The sequence below is a fragment of the Blennius ocellaris genome, assembly GCF_963422515.1.
Source record: "Blennius ocellaris genome assembly, chromosome: 20".
In the NCBI taxonomy this organism is placed as follows: Eukaryota; Metazoa; Chordata; class Actinopteri; order Blenniiformes; family Blenniidae; genus Blennius; species Blennius ocellaris.
In genome coordinates this window covers 7,347,864-7,360,700 of record NC_137669.1, presented here as the reverse complement: position 1 = coordinate 7,360,700, position 12,837 = coordinate 7,347,864, and the positions used below count along the sequence as shown (strand labels likewise).

General features: G+C 41.1%; 1 protein-coding gene across 3 annotated transcripts in view; it reads left to right on the top strand.

Annotated features, from left to right (window-relative positions):
- Positions 1–4,035, top strand: part of lpcat1 (lysophosphatidylcholine acyltransferase 1) — a 19,810-nt gene extending 15,775 nt beyond the window's left edge. For 2 of the 3 annotated variants that reach the window (XM_080515825.1, XM_080515827.1), the window contains exons 8-14: positions 32–86; positions 173–255; positions 388–513; positions 1,216–1,372; positions 1,886–2,017; positions 2,090–2,231; positions 2,716–4,035. In XM_080515825.1, the coding sequence (XP_080371951.1) occupies positions 32–86; positions 173–255; positions 388–513; positions 1,216–1,372; positions 1,886–2,017; positions 2,090–2,231; positions 2,716–2,846 (826 nt within the window). In that variant the 3' untranslated portion in view covers positions 2,847–4,035. The remainder of the gene's footprint in view (positions 1–31; positions 87–172; positions 256–387; positions 514–1,215; positions 1,373–1,885; positions 2,018–2,089; positions 2,232–2,715) is intronic. The other variant, XM_080515826.1, reaches the window with a different exon arrangement.
- The last annotated feature ends 8,802 nt before the right edge of the window (positions 4,036–12,837 follow it).

The window sequence follows — 12,837 nt, the reverse complement described above, 5'->3', positions numbered from 1 at the left end:
ATCGTTGTTCTCTAACTCTTCTTTCTCACAGCTTTAAGATCTTGTGGCTGACTTTGTGCCAGCCTCACAACTCTATGGAGATCGAGGTGAGCAGGTTTAGTGTTGCCCAAAACGTTTTGCTTTTAACTTTCCCAAGAGTTTTTCGCGGGCTGACACTTAGCTCTCCTCTCAGTACTTGCCTGTTTACACTCCATCGGATGAGGAGAAGATCAACCCTTCTCTGTTTGCCAACAACGTCAGGAAGCTCATGGCTGAGTAAGTGTTTGAGACTGTCGGCACTGTTTGCACACGTGCCTTTTCAGCACGTGTTTCCTCAGTTTGGACGTCCATAACTCACAGGCATGCATTTCTATTACAATTTTTTTTTCTGTCTCTGGGTGTGGACAGGGCGCTGGGGGTTCCTCTCACTAACCTGTGCTTCGACGACCGTGAGATCATCCTGTCGCGGGGCCCCCTGCGCATGTACGACTACAGCAGCCTGCTGGAGTTCAACCAGCTCATGTGTCGCTTGGGGTGAGTGGAGGGAGACTGGACGGACTGGTCCTGCTGGTGAGAGCGAAGACTTCTGGAGGGCAGGGACAGTGCAGGAACGCTGACACCTTTTGGCGGAAAGGCAGAAAAACACTCACAGCAGCAGGAAACCAACACTAACTCGTTGGGAAAACTGCAGATTGTATATTTTACATGTGCTCAATGGGTATCCTCTGCAGCTTTGATGAATTTCAAATGTGTAGCTTTGCTTTGGATCCCTTCTAATTTTTGATTTATGAAACATATGTACGATAAAATAAGCAACGGAAACAAAGCGATGAGACCGTTCCCTTGATGAAGATGAGAACGAAGCATTGGGGGAAAAAATGTTTCCCCCCTCGTCATATAGTGGCATAAAAGGTGCCATCCTTGTTTGAAAGGAAATAATCTAATCTATTTAATCTGCAGAGTTAGAATGAAACAATATCATATTGAACATGGGTTATCCAGATAAATCTGATACTGGACAAACATTCACACCACCACCGCTCTGATCAGGTGATTTTTACGGATAAAAAGTAAGAACACTGAATTTTACGTTACGGTGACATTAGATAATTAGCATTTAACATGTGACGCATCATGAGGTTGATTATATGTATATGTACAATGCAAATATACAGAAAAGTACCAAGACGTTGGACTGGATGTCTCCAGCGCTAAATGTGCTTCACTTTGTCATAGCAAGGTGAGAGCAGGGGTCACGGCGGAGGAGCTGGAGGAGCTGGCCAGGAGAGCCAGGAAGCTACAGGGAGGCAGGCTGACGGTGGAGGACTTCACCCTCTTCCTCAACCTGCCTGTTTCTGACACTGTCAAACAAGTCCACGGCGTCTTTGACCAGGTGAGAAACGCTCAGTGGACCGCTCAGCGACGAGCGCGGGCCTCCCACTCAGAATGTGCATTTTTCTGTTCGTCTACACGGATGAACTCGACTCTTGATGCAGGAGGAGTGGTTAGCGTTGTAGCTTAGCAGTGAGAAGATCAATGGTTTCAAGGCTTCCTGTGTGGAATTTGCATGTTCTCCCTATGCAGGCGTAAGAGCACCTTGAGTGGTTTGCATATCGAACACAAACTGAACTAAGCTCCTCCTCAATGAATGTTACATCAATGTTGCAGAGAATATTGCAACAATGCTTCTTTGCAATGACTCAAAGCCTGTTTACCCATTTCAGCCCATTTTAGATTGGGAGGCATTTGTAAGAACCGTGCATTTGTGGGATGAGCGGCAGAACATAATGTGTGAAATGTGCATGTTTACAATTCTCCAAAGTTTCTCTGCCCAGAATAAATGACTTAATCTCGTTATCAAGAAAAAAATATCCTTCCTTCCTTCCTTCCTTCCTTCCTATATCAGCTCAGGTTTGTCCTTTCTCTGCCACTCCTGCAGCATGAAGACGGACAAATCGACGTGAGGCGCTACGTCACCGCGTTATCCACCATCCACCGGCCTTCCAGGTCAATGGAAACGGTCAAACTGGCCTTCAAGGTGAGCCCTCGTGTTTCGTCATCCACCTCCGAGCCTTGTTTCTGCGCGCTGAAGCAACACGTCGCTGTGCAGATGTACGAAAACGAGGACAGCGGGGAAATCCTGGAGGAGGAGCTGGCCGTCATATTGGAGATAATGCTGGGAGTGAAGGAGGTGGACCTCTCAGGGTTGTTCTTGACGCTGGGAAAACCCGACACGGGCCGCATCACCTACGGTAGGACCGCGGCTCCTGAGGTCTGAAACAGTCCTGCAGATTTTTGTTCAATTATTTATAACACTTTTACACAAATGAAACTGTTTTCGGAGATGATTGGCAGCATCTGTCAATGCCCCCCCCCCCCCCCCCCCCCCCACACACACACACACACACACACACACACTTCGTCTGTGCTGTCACCATCACACTCCATTTCTTCTTGGCTTCACCGAAGAAGATAGATGCCATCTGTTTGAGGAAATTTTTACATCCACCATCTGTCTTTCCTCGAAACTGTCAAAAGCTTCTCTGTGCACCCTCGTCTTGTCCTGTTGAAGCCATTCCTCCTCTTTCCATGGAACACATTTTCCATCTGCACAAGCTCATGTGAAACATACAAAACAAACTGAAGCGTTTCATCGGAGCAAAATTGGACAATAATGTTTAATCTTGTTTTTTTTTTTTTTTTTTTTGTTTTGTTTTGTTTTTTTCCCCCTTCCAGATGAGTTTTATCTGTACGTGCAGCAGAACCCACACACACTGGACTGGATCAACTTCAGAGATCACCCGCGTCAGTTCTGCATCCAGCCACGCTACACGAGCTGCAACGGCCAGAAGCACAAAGACGAATAAACCAAAGACTGATCTCACTTCTTTTACCGCCTGCGTCTGTCGGCGGCAAAACCTCTGTGCCTTCAAGTGCAAAGGAGACGGATCCTCTCTCCCTTTATTTTTTTTTTTTTTTTTCAACGCTCCACTAAAACAGTTATTTATTTTCTTTTCTTTTGTAAAAAACACCCAAAATAAAATAAAAAAAAACAACAACAGATATTTAAGACTTGAAACCAATAAATGGAGGAGTGTTTTTCATTTGCTGATGATCACGGATGTTATTTATCTCAGGTGAACTTATATTAACCCTTTATGGGGGCAATAAAAGAAACTACAGACTTTTCAAATCCCAAAAACTTTTTTTTGTATAACCTTAGTATCATATAATAATAATCAGGATAAAACAAAACATATTTTGAAATTTTTTTTTTAAAGGCATATATTGAAATGTTTAACGATATAGAGAATTTCTTTAGACAATAAGTTATGAAACACGAATTTCTAGTCATTTTAACACTTTAAAATAAAACATTTTTCACATAATAATACTGACGATGATTCTGAAAAGGCGAAGGCCCAGTGTACGCTGCAATTGTTTTCAAGTGAAAAAACAAGTGGAAATGTCACGTTTTGGGTTTATCTGTCTGTGTCAATGGCAAAGTGCCACTTTTCAAAAACACTCCTACTTTGTCTCTGCGTGGATGGGATAAAGTCAACTTTTTGAAAACACAATTTGTTTGGAAAATGCTCTGTCATTACAAAAGCACAACAGCGCCCACCTGTGGCCCTACATGAGAACTACACCATTTTCAGGATTTCTGCAGTTGCCATTTAAACGGACATCATTTTCAAAATGTGGTGTGAACATGTGTTTTCACAAGAAACGTGTTAACGGGGGCCTAACAAAGTAGGTTGATGGTTGAAATTCTTCATTTCCAGAGTGACCTATCGTCAGAGTGAATTTAACTTCATCATAAGTTAAATGTTATTTTAATCTATTGCACAAATCTGAGCTATTTATTACAAAGCATGCTATAGAAAGTTTTTTTTTTGTTGAATCTAGGACTTTTGGAAGTTTGTCATATTATGAGATTAATTAATTAAATAACTGAGGGGAAGTATAAGCAGTAAAACAATGATTTGAATTTGAAATATTTCGTGAGAATGTATCGTGATGACCTGTTGTACCCGTCACACTTCTGCATTCAGAATTATTTCATGATGCTAAAACTTAAAATAAATAATGTTCTATTAATGTGTGGATTACTGCAATTAATAAATAGTACATGTAAAATAATACTATTTTATGCGAGTAGAAAGGAATAAAATACTATAATTTAAATAAAAGCTTATTTCTTGAAGAAGCTTCCACAGCTATGAAACATCATCTCGTCTACGGTTTATTGTTGTTGGGTTTTTTTTCCCTTTTATTTAGGTTTTACCTGCAATTAATGCAAATTATAAGTGAATAAAGTGATGCGTTGTAAGCTGATAAAGGCTTTAACCCATTCGCATACATATAAACCACAGATGATTTCAAGACTATCTGTGATTTAAAGCCTGACAGACGGTTCATAATAGCTCAGGAGTGATTCTGCTGCCCTCTAGCGACGGTGCACACTCATCTCTTTCGAGTAGTTTTAGCAATGGTGTAAAAGTTTGTATTTCTAAACAGTTTACCCCCCAAAAAAGATTCTTCAATACTCCTGTTGAGTTTTTTTTTCTTCCACATAATTACATGGTTGGTAAATTAAAGCCTGCAATATCCAACTCCCGTGCCTCTGAGCATTCCAATAAGAATGATCCAATATTTCAGCATTTTGTTTATCAAAAGGGAGATATATGTTTTAAATGAGGTTTATCTAATATTAAACTTCACGAAAGAGGTGGGATCCTGATTTAAAAGCAGTATGAACAGGCCAGTTTGGTCCTGAATTGATAAAAGGAGTGTAATCAATGAGAAAACGAGTGAAGAGTTAAGTTAGAATTATATATATAAAAAAAAAGAATATTTAGGAGAATTTTCCAAACCAGTAAATAGCAGATCGACAGTTTTGAATGTTTTTCAAGTTTAAAAGTGAATACCTGACGTATATCTACACTTGATAGTAGACACACATATTTTGTACTGTTTGATAATGTAACGTCTCATTCACAAGATTTTATTCTCCCCCGTCACTTCCTGTCTGTGTCCACTAGGTGGAGCTCGGCTGTCACACTTTGATCTCAAAGAAACTGAATGAGCTGAAGTCAAACTGAGATCACCGTTACTATCAATCATTTTATATATATATTCGCCTGCGATCTGTCTGCACTGGCGTTTTCTCTGGGACTCTGTTGGAGTTTGAAGTAACGAACCTCACGTCCTCGACCACGTGTGCGCCTTTCCCTCCTCACCCAGCCACATGGTGGCGCTGGCTCCCCGCGTGATCCCCCCCCACCACCACCACCACCACATGCACCACTGCCCACCTGATGGACAGGGAAAGCATTACCTCATCCCTTTCCCTTCCATTCCTCCAGGTAAAAATAGACAGATTAAGCCCAGGCTTTGATGAGAGAAACCTACAGAGGAGGTGTGGAAGCAGGGAGAGAGGGATAGAGATGGAGGGGAGAGACTAAATGGATCGTTCTGCTCCAAATCCAATTCCTAATAGCTGGAGGGAGGGCGGGCGGGCGGGTGGGAGGAAGGAGGGAGAGGAAAACAGTCAAAAGAAAGAGGGAGAGGGAGAGTGGAGATATCGCGTCTAACAATTAAGACCTGCCTTCGGGGTCTGGAGGAGAAGCTTTGTTGAGAACATATAAATTGCTCATTGAGCAGCGCCTGTCTGCAGTCTCCCTCAGATACGCCCGCCTCAAAGGAGCATGCCATGGAAGACAGCAGCCCACCACACAGGGGGGGCTGGAATGTGTTCACAGTATTTGGGGATCCATCCATCTCCACACAGTAAACACAAACCTGGACCTAATCCCAGTGATTGTAGTTTAAGGGGGGGGGGGGGGGGGGGGGGGGCAACATCACAGCACTGGAGATCCCTTGTGGGAACTTTACTTTGCAGGGGTCAAAGATTCAGTTCACATTTGTTGTGCAGGCCAAGTGGACGAGTCATTTCACGGCTGGAAATCAGCCGATTCCCTTCCCTGCGAGCCAGGTTGTGGGTGTCCACACTGCCAGCACTAATATTCACAAATCACAGGTTTATAGATGTGGGGAAACAGTAAAAACTTAGCGCAGTTATTCCCCACCAGGCTTATTTGTACTGAAAACGGTTTAGACGGGAGCCAAAAGGGAGATGAAACGATGGTAAAGAACTTCAGTGAAAAAAAAAAAATAAAAAAAATTTAAATACCATTGCACACATGCAATATTTTATTATGGCTTTTTCTCAGATTGGCACATACCAATAACACATGATCAAATAAAGGAATGTTTTTAAATAAAAATCCTCCGTCCTCTGAAGTCCACACCAGCTGTGACAGTCATATGAGGGGAAAAAACGAACTGACCACGAACAACAATATCTTCAATCATTTTGTCTTCTTTTACTGTGAAACCTCATTTTGCTTTACCTCTTATTCCACTTTTATTTTCCAAGCTTAACATCAGATCTGAATATATATAATAGATCATACAAGTGTGACAGGTTTTTCCACAAAACTACAAGTGCAATTTGACGTGCATTTATATATTGATTTTCATATTTATAAGACCAAATACGTTTTTTTCCTGAGAGGTTTTGAAGGTTGAAATCATCCAGTGAAGTCAAAAAAACGTCACACCCAGGACCTTTAAAACAAAAAACAGAAGGCAGTATTGTGCTCACCTCTAGTTAACCCTAACCCAACATCCAAAGAGTCTTATTACTATTTCCTTTGCCAAGTGCTGATCTGTCTCTCACCACTGTGATCTCTGCCCAGTGGGGTCCTGCACTTGCCCCCAGGTTAGCAGAGGTTATTATCGTTTCACATCCCGCCGTCAGATTCATGAACGCGAGCTTCAAATCAAGTGACAGAGGAGTGTAATTCATGGGACAATTGAAATTCGATACGGATATCTTGACATTCACTTTTTACAGATTGATCTTTTTCTGGACTATAAATGCTACTTATAGTACAGAACATGTGGTAATGTAAGTACTGCTTCTAGACTAACAAACACAGTGATCTAAATGCTACTTTTATTCCAGAAAATACAGTAATATATTGACATATTTTGTACTTTTAGCCCAGAGAGTCATTTAAGTAGCACTTATATTACGGAAAATTCTGAACAATAAGTGCAACCTATAGTACAGAAAATATGGTAATATACATGCCACTTTGTGATACTTGTAGCTGAGACACTTTGGTAAAGTGTTGTATTTATATTACTTTATTTCTTGCTCATTGTGTGTGCGGTATATTACCATATTTTATGTATGTTACAGTGTATTCTGGATAATGAGTATCACTTATAGTCCAGAAAATAAGGTGACACGAGAGGCTACTTTTAGTCCAGGAAATATCGGTATATAAGTATGATTATTGTATATTCAGCTATTTGGTAATATAAGTAGCATACAAATTACCATATTTTCTGGACAGTAAGTGCAACGTATAGTCCAGAAAGTATGGTAATATAAATTCCACTTCGTGCCACTTTCAGTTCAGAAATTATGTAAATAATTAAGCACCACATATATTATCGTACCTTCAAGGCTCTTTATGGTTCAGAAAGTATGGTACTATAAGTGGCAAGTTTTTGTCGTGGTTTGAGATTAAACTGGGCCCCTGGACTAAAATACAGTTGTCACCTTCGATTTAAATCATTTCACAACTTGTTATTCTCTAAACAGACGCACGATAATCTCCACGCGACGCATTAATTACCGATATTTCCTGTCATGGCCGTAAATTCACAGCTGAATTTCCCTTTTCAGCGGGCATTATTAAAATACCTCGTTTCCCAGCACATTTGAGCTGTGCCCTGATTCTGCTTAACTAGTCACTGGCGAAGTAGAATGTATTTTTGGGGGAGTGATTGATGACACATCTGAGCGAACATGTCAGCTCGTGCTGCCACTCAGCCCCATGCTGCGGTTTCATCATGCTTATCAGCCCACGGGGCTCATTGACAAAATAATACGTTCAATCCTCACCGGTGGAGGCGTCTTTTCCACTGGAGCGTCACTAGTTTACAGCTGACTTCTCTGCTCAGTACACCAAAACAACATGCCGCAACTTATTACTCAATTAACTTTTGATTTGTTTTCCTTGACATTTACAACGAAATCGCAGGGAACTTTGCTCCTTTTTTTTTTTTCCAGCGGGGATCGACAGAACATGACAGCGTGTAACTTATCCCCGCTCGAGGAGTGGAACGCAATCTGGGTGTAATTATTTATTTGGGTGGGAACAAAAAAGAAAAAAGAAAAAGGATGAGAAACGTATTGAATTTGGAGGTTTTTAATGAGGCTGATCCTGTATTTTCCTCTTTATTGTGGCTCTGTCAGTAGATTAATATGCTGGGGATGCTCCACAGGTTGTCAAGTCCAATTGAGGTCAGAGGATGATGTGACCATGATGTTTCTATACCTTTAGTCTCTTAGTGCAGTCCTCAATATAACTACATTATTTGAATGGCTCATATATTGTATACTACCATCCTACAGTATGCTTAGGGGAGTGTGTCGCTTCTGTAAAGTCCCTTCGCCCCTGGAAGTTCTCAGTCGATGTTGGATTTGCCGCAAACTCGTTAATGTCTGAAGGGTCGGTTGCGAAACCGCATGGAAACAATTGGTAGTGTTTATTTTTTGGGTTGCACATTTACAGTCAGAGTGAACAACTGGCAGTGATGATTTTAGCTTCGGCGCAAGCCGGCAGCCTGTAGCGGCGAGCTGCAGAATAGCTTCCTGCACAGTCTGGTCCATGTTATCAGACGGTGCAAAGCCTTGCAGCAGATTTTTTTTTTTTTTAACCTTCTTTATACCTCAAAGGTATAAAGGCTTTAGTCTTATTACCAAACTCTTTCTCGGTTATCACCGAGTTGCCCTTTTAATTTGAAACTAAATTAACTAAACTAGTTATATTTTATTAATGCCCTTGGGGAGGTTCCTTAATGCACTGTGCGAGAGAAACATACCTTAACGTGCTGGGGGAAACTGTAATTGAACACAAAATCCTGAGCACAACAGAAATGTCAGGAAAGTCGTTATTTAACAATCTGCTGAGTGCAGGACCCGCATCTGCTCACATTCCTGAATCCTTCTACACTCATGAATGCGTCCAACATCCTCCAATGTGTTTCTTAATTTTGCACGATGCTGCAAGACTCTTTCCTTGTTCCCAGGGTTGCAGGAGAACTGTGATTCCATTGCTAGTGTGCAACAGCCTTTTCACATAGATTTCCCATAATGCAACACACACACGCACACACACACACACACACACACACACACACACACACACACACACACACACACACACACACACACACACACACACACACACACACACACACACACACACACACACACACACACACTCAGGATCAATCACACTCATCACAACCAAGAGGATCCTAATCTATAAACCTTTTGAAAATAATCAGCCCATTTTTGTTCAAATGTTTGTGGTATATCCGTGTCAAGCGAGGCTGATATTCTCACTGTAAATGATCAAAGTCAGTAAAGTAGTGCAGTTTCGTTCAAAAATATGTCTTTATTTAATTTTTATGAATTATATATTGTGGATTTACCATATTTTCTGGACTATAAATCCTAAGTTTTTGTTGTTGTTTGAATAGTCGTGCAACTTATATTAAAAAGCGTCAAATGTCAGAACATGCCACCTCGGGCCAATAGATGTCATGTTATGATAAAAAAAAAAAATGCTACTACAGTATCACCGTAAAAAAAGAAAAAAAAAAAAAGCTCCACAGCTACATTTTTAACCAAAAAGTAAATAAAATTGTTACGCTACAGAAAATGAAAAAAAAAAGAATAGCAGAAAAAGTGCTATCCAAGAAATGATGTTATAGTCAGGTGCAACTTATAGTCCAGGAAATACGGTAATAACATTTTCACATTTGAACGGCTGCTCCTTCAACCCATCTCATTTTGGATGTTTGTGGGTTTCGTGTAGAATTTTTCCATTTCCCTCCTGAGCATCTAATGTTGTCACTTCAAAAGATATCAGCAACTTCATAGCAATAAAATATCTAATAACTATTTATGTACACACTGGAGCTATTTTCAAACAATTCACTCCATAATTACAATTCCTTCACCCACACTCCTCTATGTCATATCCAGAGATGTTTCTTTTTTCTTTTTTTCTTTTTTAACGCATCAAATGTCAGGAGAAAAGACACATGAAGGGACATATGCAGCCCGCTGTTCAAGTCACTGCGATTCCACCGTAACCAAATCACAAGCGCAAAAAAACACCCCCAAAGCGCCAACGGGCAACGCTGCTTCTTTACACAACTTTACGTTGCGTTTTCACGCCCGTTTACATTAAAGCTACGATGATTTGCTATATTTTGGTTCTTTCAGCCAGCAGTATTGACAAGCTTGCTAAGTGTGTTCTTTTTTTTTTTTTTTTTTTTTTAGAATTCAAGAAAAATAGAAAGAAGCAGCTGTGAAAACCTTTCAAATCATTTAAGGAGATATCTAAGAAGAAAAACTAAATAAAAAAAAAGCTGAGGGAAATGGATGTGTGCCTGTGGCTGCGCTCTGAGTGCCCTGTATTGATGGGCGAGAGCTCGCGTCAATGGAGTATTGCCATATCCTTTATGTTTTCCCCTCTGTGTTGCTTATATGAGGCTGGGAAACATGCACTTGATCAAGGGACCCCTCGCCATAAAAGACACAGTGCGCTGTGTGGAGGCCATTAGCCATCGAGACGAGCAGGGGAGGAAACACTCGCATTCAGAGATGGGGAGATGTAAAAGAGAGCTGCTGAAAGGTTCAAGGCAAGTATCAAGGAAATAAATCAGAACTTGGCTGACGCGATTGTCGGTTGTGCAAAGAGGATGCAGAGCCCATCAGGTGAGAGCGGGCCGGGCTCTCGTCAGAGGAGACAGACGGCGGGACAAGGGCGATTACAGCCGAGACGGATGGGGATGGGACGCCGAAGACCCGGATACAAACAGTCTCGGCGAGGCTTTTTTCAGGAGCGCGTACCTTTGTTCATCCCTTCATACATCACTCATCGCGGTGAAACGCCGGCACGCAGCAAACTTCCGCATAAAGCTCTCCAGTGGCATCGAGTGGTCGTCAAAACTGATTGTGGAAATCATGTTTAGAAAATGAGCGGCACTTCAGTAAGAGTTTAGAAAATAACCCGTAAAGAATTTCTTCATTTGCTTTAGTGTTTTTCAACAACAAAACAGATAAACAGATGGATTGACAAGTAAGAGGGTCATTCAATGTAATGCATGTTGTAAACAGAGTATCAATATTAAATCAATTCAGCCCAACCTGCTTCTACACCCGGACTAATGTCGGCGATTATCCGTTGTCCCTTTAAACCCATGCATAGAAACTCAATACAAGCCACACCTACATAAGAAAATAAAAAAAATTTAAATGAATGAATGATTAAAAGAATTAGATGGTAGAACAAAGTAAGTAAGAGAAAAAAAGCAAAGAAAGAAAATGGAAGGAAAGATACAGAAGATAGACGAGGGGAGGGGAGGCATCTCACTTGGTTTCTGCTTGAATGATAATGTTGGATAGGTGTTTTATAAAGGGTTGCCAGGTTTCATGGATGTTTTCAAGCATGCTCCAACTCCATCACCACGGCAACGGGGTAAGCCTTCTTGAAAACTCTGCTACTGCGCATGCACAGCATGGCTCTCGTAAATAATTCTCCTGCACATCTTCAAGTCGCGTGACTCCCAGTCCCCGTGTGGGTCGCATAACGAAAACAAACAACAGCACCCACGAGTGGCCCAGCGCGAAAACTACATCATCATCAGCATTCCTGCCGCTGCTGTGGAGATGAACACTGTTTATAAAGCGTTGCTGTGCAAATACGATGCCTTTTTCACTCGACACAACGTCACTGATGATGTGTCACGAGTACAACGTGACGCGAGGAAACTGATCTCAGTGTAGCTCAACTCATTAATCCCAGATCCTCCGTCAACAAGCTGTTTGTGTCCGACAGGCAGATTAATCAGCTTTTAATTCCTTAAAAGTGACGCACACTCGCAGAGTTTGGTCTTGATAAATTATTAGCAATCGTGTTTTTTTTTTTTTTTTTGAAACACGTGAATGGATGAACATTCGAAAAATATCCTTAAAGTTCTTACATTGCAGGGAGAAAAGAGAGTTTTCATGAAAATAAATGAAAATTGCGGCCATGTATCCATTATTTCTTGTGTATAGCGTACTTTAAATATGATCATATTGCTGAACTCTTCAAGGCTATTTCAATTTAATAGAAATGCTTTATAGAGTTGAATGAATTGTAGGGAATCTCAATCTAATTAGTTCTTGATTCGTAAACATGCGCTGCAGCACGAAACCATTTTTGTAAAGTTGTGATTTGCTGCTGTTTTCCATTGGCAAGATCTTGCAATTTCATTCGAGTTGAAGACAGAAGGTTAGCATGAGATAATTTACGTACTTGGTTCGAATTCAGAATAACTCAAGAGGTCTCTGGGATCTAATAGTATTGGTCTTTTCAAAGTCATGTTTTACCGTCAAAAATAAATAGTGAGCAGCAGTTTTACCAAAACATTTGACCTGAGCTTGTTTTCTCGTGATGAACGAGCATCAACATGTCGGAATTTGTCTGCACGGTCCAATTACTGCAAATAAAAGTGGGCCCGTCCGGTGAACGCGTGCGTTTATTCCTCTATTTGCGTTTTATTGATGGGGTAAACAGTTTCCACAGAAACAGAGCGAGCCTGTAAAACACTTTGCACAGTGTTTTACAAAGCAGCCTTCCACCCATTTCAATGAGGAACAAGCTTTTTGGTCCATTTAACACAACCTATAGACCTCTCCACGGGCTGTTTGGA